The sequence below is a fragment of the Sciurus vulgaris genome (assembly GCF_902686455.1).
Source record: "Sciurus vulgaris genome assembly, chromosome: 17".
NCBI lineage: Eukaryota > Metazoa > Chordata > Mammalia > Rodentia > Sciuridae > Sciurus > Sciurus vulgaris.
Genome location: NC_136478.1, coordinates 1,071,836 through 1,092,133, shown reverse-complemented (window position 1 = coordinate 1,092,133; position 20,298 = coordinate 1,071,836). Strand labels below are relative to the sequence as shown.

Here is a 20,298-nt window from a genome sequence, read left to right as displayed (position 1 = left end):
CCGCCCCCTACTCACCGGCCAGGAGCGTGCAGGGCAGCAGCAGCCAGTACAGCACGGCGCCCAGCACGTGCGGCTCCATGGGGACAGCACAGGGTCGAGTCGCGGCGGCGCTAAGGGAAGGAGCGGGGGCCGGGGGGTCGGCGCACCATGGCGCACAGGGCGGGTCTCCGCACGTGCCGCGCGGCGCGGCCAGGACCCCCGGCTGGCCCGCCGGGACCCGCGCGCCGCCTCTTCTTCCGCCCGGCCCGCCGCGCCCTCCGGTACCGACGGTCGGGGCCCGAGCGCTCGGGAGTCAGCCTGCCCGCGGCGGAGCGCAGCGCGGCTCGCAGAGGCCGAGTTGGGTCGGACGACGGCTCTGAGGCTCCCGCCCTCCGCCCGCCCGCGGGCCTTTATAAGCTCGGCCCCCGCCCTCCCCGGCGTGCCCGCCTCCGCGCTTCCCCCGACGGCCGGGCGCGCCCAGACATCCCCTCGGCAGTCCCACGCGCCCGCGCGCACGCCAGCCCTCCCGGCCCCGGCTGCGGCGCAGGTCCAGGACACCTCGGTCCAGAGCACGTCCCAAGAAGACCCCCCACCCTCCCAGGGTGCTCAGCTGCTCAGCCTGTGAGGGTGGGGGGCGCCTCTCTCTGGGTGGCCCAAGGCCCAGGTGTTACAGAAAGGTTCCCTGGGGCCTGGCTTCCCTGGACAGCACCCACGCGCAACTGCGCCCCGCGTGGCCGGAGCGACTTTCGCTTTGCTCCCAGGTCCGCTAGGACACAGCGCCCCCTGGGGACTGTGGGTAGCTCGGAGCTCCCGCCGGCTGGACGGGCCGCCACGGTAGCCAGGCCTGGTAGCTGGGGTGGACGACACAGAATGCCGGCCTGCCGCGTCCCAATGCGGTCTGAACTGGGGCTTGGGGACTTATTCCAGCCACACCTGCCACCACCATGCGGCTTGGCTTTAATCCCTTTGCCATGGATGGTAGTAACTACAGCCAAAGCACCTGCTGTCCTCCTGAATAGTGGGGCAGCTCCTGGAATCCAGGGTGTGCTGGGTACCTCACCTGGGCCTTCTCAGTTTGGCCTCCATCTGCCCTTGAGGTGGGCAGGAAAGGAGAAAGGGGAAGGGTATATGGCCCTGTAGTTGGACTCAGACCATGGGTCCCAAGTCCAGCTGCATTAGAAAACGGGGCAGCAGTGAAGACCCAAGAGACCACTATTGAGCTTCAGGGCACCAGTCAGCTGATGTGAGCTGATTACAAGCCCAGACCCTTCAACTTTTCCCAAGAAGCCAGAAATGCAGACCCTTCCTGGGAAGTCTAGTGTTCAAATCTTGACTAGTTTTCTGAGACTGACCCTCTGGTTTGGTGGCAAAATACTTGCTGCAAAGAGAAGGGGAGCCTCAGAATCCTGCTGCAATATTCTTACAAATGTGTTCAAGAATTGTTAAAGTAGCGAAAGGTCAAAGACTGTCCATTCACAGAAGCTGGTCAGAAAAAGTGTATCTTTCAGAGCAGAACTATGTAGCAGTTCAAGGGAATCAAGTCACCCTCCAGGCCCAACAATAAGGAAACAGTCTCTAAGGTGCAGTATCACCACTGCACGAGGCCCCAGGCCCTCACCTGTCTGGGCAGGTGCCCTCCCTCTGGAGGGTGGGTCTTCCTGGAGTCACCTTCTGGAGGTACCTTCATGGTTGGTTGTACACTTACTTCCCTATTCACAGGATGAACCCAGCCGAATGGGGGTGGACCCTCAGAGACCGTACTTGGCTGCTTGCGGTCAGGCAGGGAGAGGCAGGGCCAGCAGGGGCAAGGGGAGCCGGCTGGCCCAGTCCCTGGCAAGCCTGCTCTGCCTCCGGCATGCCCACCCGCTAATGATGGGCAGACTGTGGTCCATTTAACAAAGGATTGCTATTTGTCCAGTTAAAACCCCTAGGACCAGAAGGAAGCACCTGAGCATCCAGGTCCAGGGAGCGTGGCGGGACCCTGAGCCTCTGCTCTTCCCCTGGCAGTCGCCGGTGGTGTGATCACCCACAGGGGCTGAGGCGGCCACGCCCTCCTCAGCATCTCACTGTGCCCCACACCAGGGGCCCCTGAGCTGGCATCCCTGGTGCATCACCCTGGGCACACCTCCACTTGGGATGCCACCGCTGCAAGTCCTCCTCGTTCTCTTTGGACACCTCAGAAGTTCCCTCCCCACAGGGCACAGTGGCGCACGCCTGTAAGCCCAGTGGCTCGGGAGGCTGAGTCAGGAGGATCACATGTTCAAAGTCAGCCTCAGCAATGGTGAGACCCTCAGCAACTCAGTGAGACTCTGTCTCTAAATAAAATAGAAAACAGGGCTGGGGTGTGGATCAGTGGTTGAGTGCCCCTGAGTTCAACCCCTGGTACCAAAAAGAGAAAGAAAGAGAGAGAGAGAGAGAGAGAAAGAGAGAGAGAGAGAGAGAGAGAGAGAGAGAAAGAGAGAGAGAGAGAGAGAGAGAGAGAGAGAGAGAGAGAGAGAGAGAGAAAGAGAGAGAAAGAAAGAAAGAAAGAAAGAAAGAAAGAAAGAAAGAAAGAAAGAAAGAAAGAAAGAAAGAAAGAAATTCCCTCCCCAAAGAGCCCTTTCTAATTGCCCAGGTCACCATGCTTGGGCATCTCTACGATGTCCACAGCTTCCTGTGCTGGGATCATCTGTGGCCATGGGCCTGGAGGCTATGGGGGGCTTCTGGGGCTCTGTCTCAGGTCACTGCACCCCGTGAACCAGCATGTCACTTTCACATAGAAGGGCCCCAAAGAAGTCAGGGCCTTTATTAGATGGCATTGCATGGCACTGACCACTGACCACGGCCTCAAGCCATGGTTCAGTGTCTTGACAACGATGTCATCCCAGCTACCTCTACTCCTCCCACAGCACCACCGGCCCTGCGCCTGCCCAGAGTTAGTCTGATGGTGAGGCATGAGACCCACCCCACATCCACTGTGCCCACCTCGGAAGCGCAGGAGACTGACTTCCAATCCCTGAGAGCCAGTGGGTAAGTCCTGGCACTGAGCAGTCAGTTGCACATGGGGACAAAGGACCATCCCACCTGGCTCTCCTCCCTGTCACGCTGCTCCTGTGTGGCCCACCCAGCAGAACCTGGCAGAAGAGAGTGCCCCAGCGGGGCCTGGCTGTGGCTCAGTGGTGCAGCACTTGCCTGGCTTGTGCATGGCCCCAGGTTTGATCCCCAGTACTGCCAAAGCCAAAACCCAAACTGTCCCCCATCAAGGACACTGAGGCTGAGGCGGCTGGCCTGAGGACAGGACAGACACACAGCCAGTGCACCCTCATCTGCTAGGGCAGTAATCCCTGCGCACACCCGGCCCAGCGGGTCTCCCGCACACTCACTAGGAGCCTCCTCTCCCCTTCCTTTGGCCTCCTGTCATGGGACTGGTCTTCAATGACAGCACCTGTCTTATCAGGCGAAGCACCTGGTGCTAGAGCTGCGACTGTCGACAGGCAGAAGTCTCCCAGCAGCACCTCAGTGCCAGGGTCCCGGGCAGCCATGCTCAGAGCATTGACCTGGGAGGCTTCCACCCAACTGAGGACGGAAAGTGCCCAGCCCTGCGCAGAGCGCCCATTGCCCCACCCGCTAGCCTTCTCGAGAGGCATGGCCAGGGCCTGGGTCTTGTCACCCAGAGCTGAGGCCCCACAGGCCTCCTCCCTCCTCCCTCCCTGGGTGCACTGCACCCCCAACGACTCAGCCCTCCCTCCAGCCACCCAGTCCAGCACCAGGCTGTGCAGGAATGCAAAGAATCCCACACTGGATTCCAGGTGGGGCTGGGCAGGGCGGGAGCTGGGGACGACCAAGGACCAGACAAGCAAAGCCCCACACTGGGTGTGATGGGCCGACAGACCTGGCTCCATGAGGATGTTACAGGCCAGACTCTAAGGGAAATGACTAAATAGACTCCATTTTGCTCTGAGACTCCATGTTATGTAGGAAATAAGCTTCTCCCATGGGAACACCCTGCCTCTGTGCCCATTCTCAGTTACTTGGTGTGACATGTTTAATATACAATGGCAACTCCTATGTAGTGAAGAATCGCTCTCTTTTGATTCCTATCGCTCCCAAACAATGTACTATGTGAACAGTGACTGTGTGGATGTTAGCAACCATTCTTTAGTGTACCTAGGTAAGGGTCATTCTGACCCACTTCCCCCTCTGTTGATGATCTCGTGATTTTAGTTTGTAATTTTGAATCATAGCAACAGACACTTATGACTGATGTGATTTTTGGTATAAGAACCCCTATAACCCTGTGGTTGGGGCTGTTCTCCCAGTAGCCATTTTTGGGGCAGTGTGTGAGACAGTCAGCCGGCCGGCTTAATAAAGACCCTCAGATTTGGACTTCTCAGTGGTGATTTGTCTGTTCTTAAGTTGCGTCCATAACACTGGGCTGCTCCCCAGCTGCAGCGCCTGTGGACCAGGCAGGGACCTGCTCTCCCAGGGACCACCTCCTGGGCAGCACTCCCTGGGGGCTCTGGGTGGCTGGTCGCTGTGTCCTGTGGTCCACAGCCTACTGCAGGCCTCCCTGAGCTCCTCTGCACAAGGGGTCACAGGCACCATGGGTCTGGTGGCCACTTCCCTCCCCACCAGCCTCAGGAGGAAGTTCAGACTCCTTAGTGGCCCTACTGCCAGTGCCACTGTGGCTACGGGTGTTGAGGAACCTGGGCCGATTGCATTCTGCCTCTGCAGATGCTGCTTTCTCACCTCCAAGGACAGAGGTCCAGCTGCGCCTGGCTTCCAGACTCAGATGCCCTGGCCTGCCTCTCTCTGGAAGCTTCTCTCTCCCTTACCTCCCGGGTCTGGACCGTTCTCGCCTGGCACTGAGGCTTGTGGAACCTGCCGCCACTCCTAACCATTGGTTAGCTCCTGTTCCTCCAGCTGCCCCCAAGGCATGCGGCCTTCAGGCATGCCCATCACCCCTCAAGGCCTTGGGGGTCGTGCTCTCCCCACCCGGGTACTGGGGCCTTGAGCCCAGGGCACTTGATGACTGAGCTACACCCCAGTACTTTTTTTTTTTTAAATTTTGAGACAGGGTCTTTCTAAGTTGATGAGGGTCTTGTTCAGCTGCCCAGGCTGGCCTGGACCTTGCAATCTTCCTGCCTCAGCCTCCCCAGTTGCTGGGATCACAGGGGTGGCCACCGTGCAGGCTCTGTGCCAGGTCTCTGAGTGGCGCGGGGCCACACACAGCCCCTGTAGCAGCCAGCACCTGACCTCGTCTTGAGCATCCTCCACTGAAGTTAAAGGCTGTGGGCTTTGTGCAGGTAACTTCGCCAGCTGCCTCGGCTCTTCCACCCACTCGGGCTCCATTCCCAGCCTCGGCGAGGCTCGCTTCTCTTGAGTGTCAGGACTGCGTCCTTGGGAGACCAAATTGCTCCCGGAGGCCGGAAGAGACCTCATGGATCCCTCCCTGCAGCCCCACTCACTGGAGCCCCGGGCTCCCCAGGTCCTCACACTGCCCACTCCTGGCCTTGACGGCCAACTCCATGCACCTTCTGGTCCTGGGGCATTTAGGTCACACTGCTTGAGAGGCATCATTAGCAGCGTGGTCCTGGCCCATTTCAGGTGTCCCCCTCCAGCAGTCGCTCCCCACCACCCTGGGGCTCCCGGCATAATGAGTGATTGTCACAGTCTGTGCTCTGAGGCCCAAAGCCGCCCTGTCTGCCAGGCTGTGAGCTTCTGCCCTTGCAGGGTTGTCACTTCGCCATGGGTTTTTAGCAGGGTCTCCAGGTCTAGGGCCCCCTGCCATCGCCTGGTGTGCCCGTTGGAGGGTGAGGTAGGGCTCCTCAGTTCAGTTGCTTCTGTGCCTGGACTTCCTCCCAGAATGAGCGCCTGGTTTTGGGGAGTACGCAGGGGGCACCCCGGTGCACTGCTTCTTAAGTCACTCACACTTTGAAGGCATTCTCCTCTGAGTTGTTATAAATCATTCAATGACCCTCTTGCCTCTGGGGGCCAAGGGTGGGCCCTTGTCAGGGCTGCAGGAGCCAGACAAGAGGAGCCAGCTGGTAGTCCCAAAGCTGGGGACCCAGCCAAAAGCCCTGGGACTAACTGGTGCTCCCAGAAAGCCCACAGTTGCATGACCCTCTGGTGAGGTGACACTGAGGGAGCATGTGGGGACACCAGTGCTGGGGCTGGTCCTGTTTGCTCCCTGCATGGGCAATGGGGACTCTGTAGTCCAAGGAACCTTTCAGACTCCCTGTGTGGCCCCAGGGAGCTGCTGTCCCACCACACCCAGATGAGAGCCTGGCAGGGGCAGGACACCAGGACTGACACACCTAGCCCTGGGGGCTGACCTTGGAGCGGAAGATGTCACCTGAACCACATGGGTTTCTGCTGCCCAGCCTGCCCCACCACCTCGTGGGGCCATCCCCACTGGGAGGGACAGGGCCCTGCCCATGCATGTGTTTGTGTGCGCGCGCGCGTGCGCGCGCGCACACACACACACACACACACTCTTCCACCTGCACTGCTCCCGGCTCTGTGGCTCTGTTCTGCAGAACCATCCATCATGAGGTGGTGCATGTAGATAGAGCCTCCCTGTGGATACTGAGCAACCCAGTGGAGCAGTGAGATGGGAACTGGACTTGAACACTTACTTAATTAATTTCAAACACTCTATTTGGATATTGGAAATGTTTTGATATGCTAAGAACAAATTGGCTATGTGAACTCACTTTTTCAAATGTAAATTTTATGAAATTTAAAATAAGGATCAAGGTTTTCCATGTAATTATAGCATCCTTTGAATTTAGGTGTGTTCTAAGTATAAACTACACACTAGAGTTTGAAAACTGTTATGTTCAGTGTTTGTGATTATGATGATGGTAGTGATGGTGCTGATGATGGTGGTGATGGTGGTGATGGTGGTGGTGATGATGGTGATGGTGGTGATGGTGGTGATGGTGGTGATGATGGTGATGGTGGTGATGGTGGTGGTGATGGTGGTGATGATGGTGATGGTGGTGGTGATGGTGGTGGTGGTGATGATGGTGATGAAGGTGATGATGGTGATGGTGGTGATGGTGGTGATGATGGTGGTGATGACGGTGATGGTGGTGATGATGGTGGTGATGATGGTGATGGTGGTGATGATGGTGATGAAGGTGATGATGGTGATGGTGATGATGGTGGTGATGATGGTGATGATGGTGGTGATGATGGTGGTGATGATGGTGGTGGTGATGGTGATGGTGGTGATGATGGTGATGATGGTGGCAATGGTAATGATGATGGTGATGATGGTGATGATGGTGATGGCGATGGTGATGATGGTGATGATAAAAAATGAAATATCTCACTAACAAATTTTATACTGACTGTGTTGAAAGACAACTTTATGAATATAAAAGGTACAATTTAAAGTGTTATTAAAGTTAGTTTACCTGATTCTTTGCTTTTTAAAATAACTACTAGAATGTTTAGCACTGCATATCTATTGGTCATAGCAGGGCTACGTGCCCACAATGGGAATCGAGACAAAGTCAAACTTCTCTTCACATAACACTCTCTGAATCGAGTAATGAGAGTCACCACTGACCCTTTTCCCAGGACTCTCACAGTAGCCCTCCTCTGCAGGTCTCACGGCACAGACAAGGCCCTGAGGCTGGGAGAAGCGCCTTCCCAGGTCATCCGAACGTGGACAGCAGCAGCTTCCCATCCTCCCGCTTTCCCACCAGGGATGTCTGGCAGACAGGGAGCCAAGCACAGACTGATTCTGGCTAAGACCCACATGCCTTCGTTGAAGGCAAAAGCTGCCTCCAGACTCGGCCACAGAGCTTGTGATAAGCCAAGACCATGAAGAGCTCCTGGTGGCCGCAGGTGACCGACAGGCTCTGCAGGACCCGAGGGGGTGCCACAAGCCTGCACCCACCATTAGTCATCGTCTCCTGCCTGGGCCCTTGCACAGAGCAGCTGACTGCAGGTAGAAGCGGGGGTGCAAACTTCCTCCCTGGATGATGACACGTAATGGGGTGTGTGAGGGGGGCAAGAATGGAGGAAGGAGGGGCGTATAGAGGGAAAAGAGGGGTGGAGGGAGGAAAAATAACAATGAATCAAACCTCATTACCCTATGTGAATGTATGATTGCACAACTGGTGTGCCTCTACTTCATGTACAAACAGAGAAACAAGGTGTACCCCATTTGTTTACAATAAAAATAAATAAATAAATTACTTTCCTTACCCCCCCCCAAAAAAAAAAAAAAAAAAAAAAAAAAAAAAAAAAACTTCCTCCCTGGCTCACCAGCTCTGCCTCCTTGAGTCCTGACTCCTTTGCCCACACTTGGGCACAGCCATTCATTCTATGGACATGTGGAAGCAGTGAACTGCAGGGCGCAGGTCTCCGGGGACTGGGGGGAGTCCTAGGGAAGACAGGCAGGTCAGTGCATTGCTGCGGTCCAAACTCGGGACCTGCGGCGACCCTACCCATCTGCTTAATTGTGATGAGAATGATGACGGTGGTGATGATGCTGAGGGGATGCTGGCAGCAGTGATGGGTGATGAGGGGTGACAGTGGGGATGATGGCGATGTGACAATGGGGACAGTGATGGTGGTGGTGATGGCGATGGTGAGGTGTGGTGATGATGGACGGCTGTTCCATTCTCAAACCGGGCACATGGCGGCCTGGCCCATGTGGGCACTCATCAATACTGATCCATCTCTGGGTTTCCACAGGGTGAATACCCACCGACACGGTCCTACCTGCTTTGCCATCTGGTTTCTTCCCCCGAGAGCTCTGGAGCCAGGCTGTCCTCACAGCATCCCATATCCATAAGTCGACAGGATCCTTTCGGTGGAACCTGGATACCACTGAGCAGAAAGGGGCTTCACCTCTCCTGTTCTAGACTGTGCTTTTGTTAATGCTGTTTCATATGATTCAATTAAAATAAATAAAAGACTTTGTAATTAAGACTCCACGGGCAGGAAGAAAGAGAAACCATCGGAGACACTTGAGAGGCAAATGTATGAGAAGGAATCAGCTACTTAATAAAAACACGGGGCACCCTGAAAGACCGTGGGGCCTCACAAGAGACCCGTGGGGGCCTGTTTAAAGCCACCTAAGTTGGCCGTCTGGCTACCTCCCCTGGCCGTGCTCACTGGCTTGCTCTTTGCACCAAGGGAGGTAGCTGTTCCTCGAGGGAGGGGCAATTCTGACTCTAGAGTCCCCTGTCCCTGGAGGTCATCTGACTGGCTCAGTGGTGGCCGCGAGGCTGGCCCCTGGACTCCATCACTGTGGCAGGAGGCAGTTTTCTGAGGCCGCGTGCGGTCACCCCTGAAAGCCTACTCTCTAGGGGCAACATTGCAAATGTCTGAGAGCTGGCATGGCTGCCCCGAGCCCCCGATGGACTCTGGCCTCATCACCGAGGGAGGGTCCTGAGGCCCTTGCTGCACAGGATCTCCCCTTCCCACTTGCTGCTCGTGAGGTGAGAACACCAGCCAGACCCCAAGTCTCCAAAGTCCCAGCACTTCTGAATCCCCAGCTGCCCCCTGAGGGCCGGACCTTCCTGGTCTCCTTCTGGGCTCTAAAGGCCCCTGTAAACTCCCTTCTTGGGTGCAGCCCAGCCTCAGAGCAGTAGCACCCAGGCCCTGTGCTAGGCTCGTATCCCAGGGGTCCTGGGAGCAGGGATGGACAGCGACTGGCCCTGCTACGTAAAGTCACATGCCAGGTGGCAGCCAGGTGGCGGGGAGGTGCCTGGATTCCTCATCTCTTGGGCTCGTCTCCGATTCCCCAATACAGCACTGGGCATCCAGCACGGCACTCTAGCCTGGATTGGTGGCAAAAGAAATGACAAGCTGGAGGAGCCTGCTGAGTTCTGGAGGCCTGGAGAGGCCTCTGGCAGCCTCCCGTCCATGGGCTTACCTCTACAGGGCAGGGACCAGGCCAACTACCACACCCACAGCCGGATACTGAACGTTGCTCGTGTTAGGTCCAGCTGCCTCTGCCTCCCTGAGACCAGGTGTTTCTTTTACTTTCTTTGAGGCACTGGGGTTTGAACCCAGGGATGTTCTACCACTGAGTTACACCCCCAGCCCATTTTAAAGTTTTTTTTGAGACAGGGTCTTGCTAAGTTGTCCAGGCTAGCCTCAAACTTGTAATCTTCCAGCTTCAGCCTCCTGAATAGCTAGAATTACAAGTGTGGCTGGCCACTGGGCCCAGCTTGGAGTTTCATTATTTCACAAATGTGAAGCAGAGAGCAAGGAACCACTAAGCTATTTAGAGAAATGGTAGCTCCCTCTCTCAGATGACAGCTAGGAGTCAAAAGGCTTACAACATTCCCTACGGAGAGACTGTGCCTGTTATTTATGCTCCCATTACAGTCCTGGAGTCCTATACACTTCAATCTTTAAGGCTTGTATTTGGAGTGTGTTCTACTCTGATCTCAAGATCATTTTCTACCACCTTTGAGAAAAGCCGGATTTCCAATCTGAATTGGAATAGAACAGAATATTCACATTACAGCTGAAAAGACCCAAAAGTGAGTGTTGCCACACAGTTGTGCAAGCTAAGGCCTGCAAGTAGGAGCCCAGCCAAGGGGGCAGAAGGGTTGAGCTCCACCTGGCTCTGCTTATGCACTGGTAACTAGCAGTGACCTTTTCCTTTTTTTTTGGTATCAAGGGTTGAACCCAGGCATGCCTACCCACTGAGTCACATCCTCAGCCCTTTTTTTTTTTGGTACTAGCAACTGAACTCAGGGGCACTTGACCACAGAGCCACATCCCTAGCCCTATTTTGTATTTTATTTAGAGACAGGGTCTCACAGGGTCTTGCCATTACTGAGGCTGGCTTTGAAATTGAGATCCCCAGTCGCTGGGATTACAGATGTGTGGCACCATGCCCGGCTCCTCAGCCCTTTTTGAGACAAGGTCTCACTAAGTTGCTGAGACTGGCTTTGAACTTGCGATCCTCCTGCCTCAGTTTCCTGAGGCACTGGGATTATTGGCATACACCACCATGCCCAGCACCTTTCCTGTTTTTTACAAAGGTGCCTTCTGGGTGTCCTGTGCCCTGCTGGAGTTTGTCTGGATCCAGGGTTTTTCACATTTTCTTGTCTACAACCCACAATGAGAAATATTGTTTGAAACACACTGAGGTGAGAAAATTTCATATTAAACACTCATGTACCTGCCACTTGGACATCTACATTAATGTTTTATCATTGTTGCTATCATCTATTTGCTTATTCACCTGTCAGTCTTATTTGACACTTTCCAAAGTCAAACATGTCACTTCTAAACATTTTTGATTCATGCCTTTGACCAGAGCTCCATTTTCGTATTTTTATTTTTGCACAAATTTATGTACCCGTGAAATGCATATCTTAACATACTCTCGAGTCCTGATGCATTCATACATCTGGGTCACCCACACCTGCCATGATATAGACCACAGGGGACCGAACTCCAGGGGCACTCGACCATTGAGTCACATCCCCAGCCTATTTTGTATTTTATTTAGAGACAGGGTCTGACTGAGTTAAGCGCCTCGCTGTTGCCGAGGCTGGCTTCGAACTTGCGATCCTCCTGCCTCAGCCTCCCGAGCCGCTGGGACTACAGGCCAGCGACACCGTGCGGTCCCCGCTTTCGTTTAAGAAATAAATTTTACCTGGTGGCACAGAGCACCACATCAAAACAAAATTACTGGCAGAATACAACCTTAAAAGTGCTGGCTCAACCTCTACCCTGGTTTCTTGTCCGCTTCCCGAGCTGGGGACGCACCAGGGCCGGGAGCGCAGCCGCCCGGACTCCGCGGCGCGCGCCCCCGCGCTCAGCGCCTTCCTCGCCTGGGGTCGTCCTGCAAGCACTAGCCGCAGGGCGTTCCTGTTCCTTTCTGTTTTAACGGGCACGAATCGTGCGCTTTAGAAATCGTGGAAAAGAGGGGAGGCCGAAGGCCCGCCAGCGCTCAGCTCCTCCCGCGAGCCCCGTCCCCCAGGCCTGCGCTCTGCGGGCGCCCGCAGCCTCTCGGTGAGAGCCCGGCCGCCTGCTTCTCAGCTAAGGGAAGCTCTCCTTCGTGCCTCCTTACAGGCGGGCTTGGTCCCGGGACTCTACGCCGGTACAGCCCCGACCACGCGCCCCGGGCCGACGGTACAGCGGCGCGCACGCGCCGCCCGCCTTCCTTTGCCCCTCGAGCTCTGCCCGATGGTACGGTCTGGGCGGGGCTAAATATGCGCGTGCGCAGCTGGCCTCAGGCCGCCGCCGCAGCAGGAGCAGCAGCGCGCACGCGCCAGTCGCATCCGTTTCCCCCGCGCGCTCCAGAGGATGGTACGGCCCGGGCGGGGCCTTGCGAAAACCGCGCGAAAGCCGCACGGAGACGGCGCGCACGCTGCTTCCCCGCCATGGCCCAGCGCCGCGTTACCGACTTTTTCGCGCGCCGCCGCCCGGGTCCCACAGCACGGCGGGCCAAGTCGGCCTGCCGCACCCCGAGCCCCGCCGTGGCCCTCGCGCTTACTACCCCAGGCAGCAGCCGCAAGCGCGCCCGCCCTTCCGCCGCACCCGGGAGCAGCCGGCCCGAGCCGCCCGCGCGCAGGAGGCTGCGGCTGCAGGACTCGGTGAGGGGACGGGGACTGGTCGGTGGGGGGGATGGGGACAGTGGGTGTGGCTTGGGAAGGGGGCGGGGACAGGGTGGGGGCCTGATCCCGCAGAGCGCGCAGGCGGGAGGGGAGCCCACCCGCAGGGGTCGCCGTGGGGCCGGATCCCGGGTAGGCTGGAGCAGCCAGGGTCCTGCGCTTCCGGTGGTCCTGCAAGGACTGGGGCGCTGGGGGTTCTGAGCCAGGTGATGCCCAGCTCACCTGCAGTGCTGGGTGAGGGGTCAGCCTGGAAGCTGAATGGGCAGAATAGGCAGGTGTATGACTGTGTCCCTCCTGCGGCGTCAGCACTGACCCTGACTAGTAGGGATGCCCAGGAGCTCTGCTCCGCCGTTTCGGATTCGACTCTGCCAGTTCTCTTGGTGCACCCCGGCACCTGTCTTGTGCTCACCTGTGGCTTCCTTTATGGCAGGATTCCTGTCCCAGTTCTGCACCTGACCCTACCTCTCTAGCCTGCTCTTCCCTGGGCAGGAAGATCGAGAACACTGCCACCTCGACGGGTCAGCCACCCCACCTGGCAGCCTCCAAGGACAAGGTGAGGAGGCTTCGGGCCTGGACCAGGCAGCGTGTGAGGGGCTGGGGTGACTGGCTGGCTAACCCACCCTGTGTCCGCAGGCCCTCTCCAAGAACACCACCTCTGAGCTCCAGTCATGTCTGCAGCGGGCACGGGTCCTGGGGGCACGGGCCCAGGCACTGAGGGCCAGTGCTCAGAAGGCTGCTGAGGAACCTAGCACAGCGGAGGTTGAGGGATCTGCAGAGCAGCCATGGTGAGTGTGGTCAAGCCTGGAGAAGACAGGCCAGCAGCAGGGGGAGGGCCCAGGGCTGCTCCTCCTCGGGGTTAGTTATGTGGTAGAGAGGGCATGGAGCCAACGGCCCAGACCAGACCGCCCTGCTCACCAGCTGTATGTAGTGGCCCTGGGTGCTGGTCATTCTTTCCCTGCTGGGCTCTGAAAACCATGATTCATTCAGTGATGTCTCAGTGTCCCTATGGTGACCTGCCTTTGGAGCCAAGGAAGCTGGACTGGGGCCTGGGGCAGGTGTGGCAGAGCTGGCGTGTGCAGCAGGCTTGTTGGCGCACCTCCCTGAGGCTGCTCCTCAGGCGGGCAGCAGGCTTGCAAGGGCTGTGTGGGTGCATGCCCCGGGCCTGTTGCTGGGCACTGAAGGGGTATGATCTGGGGCTTCTCCTGATCCTGGCTCTCCCTGGCAGTGGCGAAAAGGCACCTGCCTACCAGCGCTTCCATGCCCTGGCCCAGCCTGGACCCCCGGGCCTTGTGCTGCCCTACAAGTACCAAGTGCTGGCCGAGATGTTCCGCAGCATGGACACCATCGTGGGCATGCTCCACAACCGTTCTGAGACTGTGACCTTTGCCAAGGTCAAGCAGGGTGTCCAGGACATGATACGCAGGTGAGCAGGCTGAGCAGCGGGCCTGGCCCACCCTCAGCCTGTAGCCTGGTTCCTTCTGACCCAGCTCCTTTTGCTGCAGGCGCTTTGAGGAGCGCAATGTGGGCCAGATCAAAACTGTGTACCCTGAGTCCTACTGCTTCCGCCAGGAGCGTGGCATCCCCACCTTCAGAGATGGTGTGAGGAGATCCGATTACCAGCTCACCATCGAGCCCTTGCTGGACCTGGGTGAGTCCCATGGCCCCGTCTGCTGTCTGGCCTCGGGTCCCCTGGAGCCCTACACGCTGAGGGCTGGCATGAGGCATCCCCGTGGGGCTGGGCCAGCCTGGCGCTCAGGCCTGGACTGTCCCCACAGAGGCTGGCGGTGCCCCTCAGCTCACGGCCTCACACCTCCTGCAGCGGCGGCAAGTCTTCAGCCGGAATCTGGTGGAGCGTGTCAAGGAGCACCACAGGGTGAGCAGCCGCCCCTGGACTGAGCCTCCTGTGCAGCCATCAGCCGCTTGGTCTGGCTGCCCGGCTGCCTACGGGAGCGCGGAGTTCTGGAGTTTCCTCTGACCCTTGCCGGCTGTCCCAAGTGGGGAGGGCCTCCCTGCACTTGATGCTGCAGTGGGCCAGAGCTGCTCGGGGCTGACCAGAGGCCCCAGGAGGATCTCAGTGGGCCTTGTGCAAGGCTGCACCTGTCTCTTGCCTGACTGAGTACCTGAGCACAGAGAGGTCAGGGGACTTACTTCCCAAGGCTGCCCAGCTGGGAGTGAGTCAGTCAGCCCAACACCCAGCCCTTCTCCCACAGGCCTTCCTGAGCTCTTTGAGCCCCCCAATGGCTGTGCCCGAGGACCAGCTGACACGCTGGCACCCACGCTTCAATGTGGACGGTGTGCCTGACATTGAGCCGGCTGAGCTGCCCCAGCCACCCACCACAGAGAAGCTCACCACTGCCCAGGAGGTGCTGGCCCAGGCCCGTAGCCTGATGTCACCCAGGGTGAGACTGCTAAGCTCTGACCTGCCCCTTCCTCCTGGGGGGAGTGAGGCAGTCTAATCCTGAGGCTTCATCTGACTCATCCCTGCTGAGGGGCAGAGGAATGGCAAGATGTGCCCTTGCTCACCGGCTGCGGTCTGTGCCCGCTCCGAGTGGGCCATGCGTGTGCGGCATTAAGTCTAGCTTAGAGCGACATGGGGAGCCTTGGGTTGGGGCTTCCGTGTTTCCTGTGACCTCTCCTCTTCTGACCCCTGCCCACCCTGCAGATGAAGAAGGCCTTGAGTGACATGGCCCTGCGCTCTGCCCAGCCCAGCAGCCCCGGGCCCCCCAGCCCTGTGTTGCCGGCCACCCCACCAGCCACCCCTCCCAGTGCCCTGAGGGGCGTTCCCCAGGCCCTTTTGGAGCGGGTGAGTCTGTGGCGGTGGGCAGGGGTAGGTGGTGGTGACCTGTTTTGCTGATCCACCTCCTTCACTGGCCACAGGTCCGGGCCAAGGAGGCTCAGAAGCAGTTGGCGCAGATGACACGACGCCCCGAGCAGGAACTGCGCCTGCAGCGGCTGGAGCGGCTGCCTGAGCTGGCCCGAGTGCTGCGTGGCGTCTTTGTGTCCGAGCGTAAGCTGGCACTCACCATGGGGGTGGCCTGCGCCAGGATGGTTGGCAGCTGCCGCGCTGCCCTGAGCCCAGGTAGGTGCAGGCCGAGGTGGGCGAGGGTGGGCACGGGCTGCCGTCTACCACACACTTGCTCTGCTGGCTGAGATGTTTGCTGGGCATCCGAGTGCGGGCATTCACTCCCCTGGTCACCTGAGCCCACCTGGCTCCCGCAGCCCTTTACTTTTTGGGTCCTGGGGACAGCCCATGGCCTTAGGCACACGGGGCAAGCGCTCCCTGCTGCACTGCACCCCAGTCCTGCAGCCACTGAGGCAGCTTCCTCTTGGCCTCACCCTCACAAACCCTCCGGGGCCCTCTGAGCATCCACTCTCCCCCAGGCCTCTGGTCAGCAGTCCTGGAGCACAGCTGCTGGTGCTCCTGCTGCAGGGTGCTGCCTGCCTCAGGATCTTCACAGATTGGGGTGGATCCCCAGGCATTTGGGCCTTGGCTGGAGGGTCCCCAGCTTGCGGCTCTTTTCTCCATTTCCTGAGGGCCCAACCCAGGGCCCCCAGGTGTGGTTTCTGCTTGGAACCAATGCACACTGTCAAGGTGTTGGGGACCTTCCTGAAGTAGTTCAGCTCTGTAGGAGGGCTGTGGCTCCCTGCCGGCTGGGTGATAGGGTCTGGCTCTCACACGCCCACTCTGCAGGGGAGATGGAGCAGCACCTGCTGCTGCTTGCTGAGCTGCTGCCGGACTGGCTCAGCCTGCACCACATCCGCGCAGACACCTACATCAAGCTGGACAAAGCCGCTGATCTGACTAGCATCACAGCACGGCTGACCCATCAGGCTCGTGCGGAGGGGCTGTGAGCCTGAAGCTGCCCTGGACATCCAAGCCCCCATGCCTGTTTGCTTCACCAATGGGATGTACTTTGGATCTTCCTCCCAGGTCCCCCCCCAACACACACACACAGAGTAGAAGGCTGGATGTGGGTTGCATGGCATGAGGCCTCTGGCCACGTGGAGTGCGTCCACTCCAGGGATTTCACAGTGGGCTGTCTTTGCTGCTGGGGTGGGGAAGCCACATCTACCCAGGGCATGTCAGGGAAATGGACTGGGTCAGCTGGCCTTTGCTGCCACCCAGAGTGTGACTGTGGCTGATGGTGTAGGTTCCCCTGGATGTCCACGTCCTAGCCTGTTGGGCTGTGGTCTCATGCAGCAGAGGGGACACTGGCCACAGACACTTGCTGGCTGTCCCTCCACAAGCTGCTTCAGAGTGCTCAAGGTTCTCCTTAAAGCCAGGATCAAGGCCCATGTGTTCCAGAGGCCAGCATGGAGCTGTGTCCCCTGGGGGCACTTCCTACCTTGCTTGAAGGAGCCTCTTCCACAAAAGAAATCTAAGACCGGGCAGAGAATTTGGACTTCTGGTCGAATGTACAAAGATGAGGTTCTGAGAATGTGAAATCAGACTTCTCTTTGAAGAATGAAATTAACTTTGATTTTCTGGATTTTGAGCTAAAATAACTATAAAACTAAGCTTATTTAGGTTTTTTGAAAAAGTATCTCGGCAGGATGATCTTGTTTGCTTACTTTGAAGTTTACTGCTGCACACCTAAGGCTTTGGAGTTTCGGGTCTTGTTGGCATTTTGAGTCATGTAAGATTTAAATAAAAGTTTGCTGAGTGGCTCTGTTTGTCAAATGACAGTGCCCCCAGGGGAGCAGCAGATTTCTCCTGAGGGTGGCCCAAGGCAGTTCAGACTGCCACATATTATCTGGGTTATGATGATCTAACAAAAAAAGTGAGGTGGGGAAGCTGGCCCTGGACTATCTAGGTGCCCCAATGTCACCATAGGCCCCTAGAAGAATCAGATCTGAAGATGTCACCTGCAAGGGTGTGGAGGTCCTGGACCCCGTCAAGCAATGCTGAGACCACCAACCCAAGTCTCACCACAGCAGCAGTTTAGACCAGGGCAGGTGGCAGCCACCTCTGGGGGCTGACTTCAGTGGACAGCTCTCCCACCTGCCAAAGCTTCATCTGAAGTAAGACCCAGAGTGCTGAGCGCTGCCCCCCAGGGGCACTGTTCCAGGCTTCCCCCAGTCCAGGTGACAACACAGGACGGCTGGCAAAGCTGTTTACTGGTGTGATCTTGCTGCATTGGTAACGACTTGGGGGCCTGGGTGGCTTTGCTCCAGGTTTTGGCACTTCCAGAACCTGCAGGAAGGGCCCCAGGTGGAGACCTGTGGGCACCAGAGGTCACTCAACCAAGGAACAGATAAAACGTTCTAGAAGAGCAGCCACTGGCCCCTGGTGGCCTGTGGAGGTCACTTAAGGCACCCAGGGCAGAATCACTGTCTTGTCCAGCTAAAGATGCCAGGCAGGGGGGCAGCCATCCTTGTCACTGTGTCACTCGTACTGCAGGAGGGAGAAGAAGGGGACGGCGCCCAGCTTCTCCCTGCCCTTCAGTGAGGTCAATTCCACCAGGCTCACGCACTCCAGCACCTCGGCCCGCAGCTGGCCCAGCAGCTCACAGGCGGCACGCATGGTTCCTGGGGATGGATGGGTGTGGGGTGAGGCCTCCAGCTGTGAGCTGGGCCAGTCCCAGGGGACACGGCACCAAGTCCCCCGGACCCTGCGAGCTGTAAAGGGCTGAGGCACCACAGCTCCATGCATTTGGTGTGTAGGCACTCCCAACCCACCTGCACCCAGGCGCTCTTACCACCAGTGGCCAGCAGGTCGTCCACAACGACCACCTTCTGCCCTGGCTCCAGGGCATCCTTCTGAATTTCCAGCTCAGCCTGTGGATGAGAAGCAGGAAGTGACTGTCCAGAGCTGGGAGCCAGCTAGTGGCCACCTGCCTGTGCTTGGCTCCACCACTCCTGATGTTATCTGGCTGTGTGAGCCTGGGAGCTCTGGGACCCGCCCTGCTCCTCCTCTGGCTACCCCCAGCCTGCCCACCTTCCCATATTCCAGCGCATAGGAGGCAGACACTGTGGGACCTGGCAGCTTTCCACGCTTTCGGATGAGCACACAGCCCAGGCCCAGCTCCTGGGCCAGAGAGGGACCGAACAGGAAGCCTCTGGAGTCTAGGCCTGTCAGGTGAGAAGGTTGTCAGGCAGCAGCCGTGTGGCACGGCAGCACGGGGTCCCTCTAGGCCAGGGCTGGAGGGGGCAAGCAGCAGTGACAAGGGGCACCTGGTCTGGTCGGCTGTGCCTAAAGGGCCAATGACACCCATCCCAGGGTCTAGCTGACCCTATAGGCCAAGAACTGTGTTGCCTGCGGAGGTCACCTGGCCTCTGCACAGCTCACAGACTGCCTATCACTCCCCAGGGGCAGTGCCTGCAGTGTAGCTTCTTGTTGACAAGAGCAGAGAGTGGCCAGGCTGGCACTTCTCAGGTGGACTGAGCTGTGATGGGGATGTCCCTCAGGGCAGTGAGCTAGATGGATGGGACAAGAACCACCAGGAGCACCCTGTTTTCACCCCCCCCCCCCATTGGGGCTCTTCTGGTAACCCCCGGTGGGCACTGAGCTATCCAGGGTCTGGAATACAGTAGGCACTCAACACAAGCTTGTGCAGGGGCAACAAGAGACAGAGGGTAGCTCAGCCAATCAGGTCCTGGGAGACAATGTGGCCGTCCACATGGCAAGGTTCTAGGGGAGGAAGTACCGCCCCCAACCCAGAGTGGGGCACCACCAGTGGGAGGCCTCCAAGTGGAGCCGCCCAGCCCAGGAGCAGCCGGCGCCGAGGGCTGGGCAGCCCCATTTCGGGGCTACCAGGTAGGGCTTCCGGTGGCCGGAAGCAGGCCTGGGCTCGAACCCTTGGTGGTGATCCCAAGCCAGTTCCCTCCTCCTGGTGGTTCTTTAAAGAATCCCCAAAGCCCTCCTCCAAGCTCACGCCATACAGTCCTGCCCCCGGGGTGCCTGGCCAACCTCGGGCCACCCCCAGCAGGCAGTGCCAGTGGGGTCAGGGGCAGAGGTCCCACGCAGGCAGACACTGCAGGCGGCAGGAGGAACGGGAAGTCACACCGCCCAGCCCCATTCTCCCATTAAGCGGGGGAGAGGGGACAGAAAGGGTAGAGGGATAGAAGGGGGACAGGAGGGTTGGGACAAGGGGATGGGGGCATGGAGGACCGGAAGATGAGGTGAAGCGGCAGAGGGAGAGGGAACGGGAACATGGGCGCGGCACCGGAGGACGGTCGTGGATGGGGGACTGGAACAGGGGCACTGGGTGGGGACCGGCAGGGCAGAGGAGGGCCGCGCCCGGCCACTCGCCTGCGATGTAGTCTATCTTGCCGCCGTGCGTGGTCTTCAGGTGACCGGCCAGGAGGCGGATGGAGGCGCGGAAGGAGTCGGGGTCCTTCAGCAGCGGCGAGATGTCCCTGGGCACAAGAAGAGGCTGGTGACTCGGGCGGGCGGGGCGTGCGGCCTGCGGGACCCCCGAGCCGCCCACGCACCCGCGCCGGGCACCGAGGGCGGCGCCACCGCTCTGGCTGTGCCTCGCCGCCCGGTCCGCGGCCGCACCTGAACAGCACGCCCGGGATGGGGAAGTCGGGGAAGCTGCGGATGCGCCGAGCCACCAGCTGCAGGTCGTGCTCCGCCATGGCCGCGTGCGTGCGCCCGGGGGCTAGGGCTCCGCGGGGACCGAGCGGGAGGGCGGGGCCGGGGGCGGGGCCTGGAGCGGGGGCCGAGCGGGGCGGGGCGGGGCCTGGAGCGGGGGCCGAGCGGGGCGGGGCGGGGCGGGGCCGGGCGCCGGGG

The 20,298-nt window shown here is 58.8% G+C and overlaps 3 protein-coding genes across 4 annotated transcripts in view; 1 reads left to right on the top strand and 2 right to left on the bottom strand.

The window, feature by feature from the left end:
* Positions 1–370, bottom strand: part of PIEZO1 (piezo type mechanosensitive ion channel component 1 (Er blood group)) — a 52,789-nt gene extending 52,419 nt beyond the window's left edge. The window contains exon 1 of the mRNA XM_079119223.1: positions 16–370. Within this exon, the coding sequence (XP_078975349.1) occupies positions 16–79 (64 nt within the window). The 5' untranslated portion in view covers positions 80–370. The remainder of the gene's footprint in view (positions 1–15) is intronic.
* Positions 371–12,105: 11,735 nt separating this feature from the next.
* Positions 12,106–17,219, top strand: CDT1 (chromatin licensing and DNA replication factor 1). Of its 2 annotated transcripts, none has more exons than XM_079119884.1 (10): positions 12,106–12,545; positions 12,994–13,116; positions 13,197–13,348; positions 13,789–13,986; positions 14,066–14,211; positions 14,339–14,436; positions 14,774–14,962; positions 15,226–15,366; positions 15,441–15,642; positions 16,255–17,219. In XM_079119884.1, the coding sequence occupies exons 1-10, from the start codon at positions 12,162–12,164 to the stop codon at positions 16,413–16,415; spliced, it is 1,794 nt and encodes a 597-aa protein (XP_078976010.1). In that variant the 5' UTR covers positions 12,106–12,161; the 3' UTR covers positions 16,416–17,219. The 2 variants fall into 2 exon arrangements, with proteins under 2 accessions (XP_078976010.1, XP_078976009.1); XM_079119883.1 differs by having other exon boundaries at positions 12,991–13,116.
* Positions 17,220–17,663: 444 nt separating this feature from the next.
* Positions 17,664–20,211, bottom strand: APRT (adenine phosphoribosyltransferase). The gene is made up of 5 exons (XM_079119218.1): positions 20,065–20,211; positions 19,816–19,922; positions 18,502–18,635; positions 18,263–18,341; positions 17,664–18,092 (listed from the first exon to the last, which is right to left on the bottom strand). The coding sequence occupies exons 1-5, from the start codon at positions 20,142–20,144 to the stop codon at positions 17,950–17,952; spliced, it is 543 nt and encodes a 180-aa protein (XP_078975344.1). The 5' UTR covers positions 20,145–20,211; the 3' UTR covers positions 17,664–17,949.
* Positions 20,212–20,298: the final 87 nt, after the last annotated feature.

Excerpts from the sequence above, each read along its gene's own strand:
- CDT1 (XM_079119883.1), top strand. The coding sequence starts at position 12,162 with ATGCGCGTGCGCAGCTGGCCTCAGGCCGCCGCCGCAGCAGGAGCAGCA. Across the intron at positions 14,212-14,338 it reads CGAGCCCTTGCTGGACCTGG|AGGCTGGCGGTGCCCCTCAG; the intron begins GTGAGTCCCATG and ends CTGTCCCCACAG. Across the intron at positions 14,437-14,773 it reads GTGTCAAGGAGCACCACAGG|GCCTTCCTGAGCTCTTTGAG; the intron begins GTGAGCAGCCGC and ends CTTCTCCCACAG.
- APRT (XM_079119218.1), bottom strand. The coding sequence starts at position 20,144 with ATGGCGGAGCACGACCTGCAGCTGGTGGCTCGGCGCATCCGCAGCTTC. Across the intron at positions 19,923-20,064 it reads ATCCCGGGCGTGCTGTTCAG|GGACATCTCGCCGCTGCTGA; the intron begins GTGCGGCCGCGG and ends TCTTGTGCCCAG. Across the intron at positions 18,093-18,262 it reads CGACCTGCTGGCCACTGGTG|GAACCATGCGTGCCGCCTGT; the intron begins GTAAGAGCGCCT and ends ATCCATCCCCAG.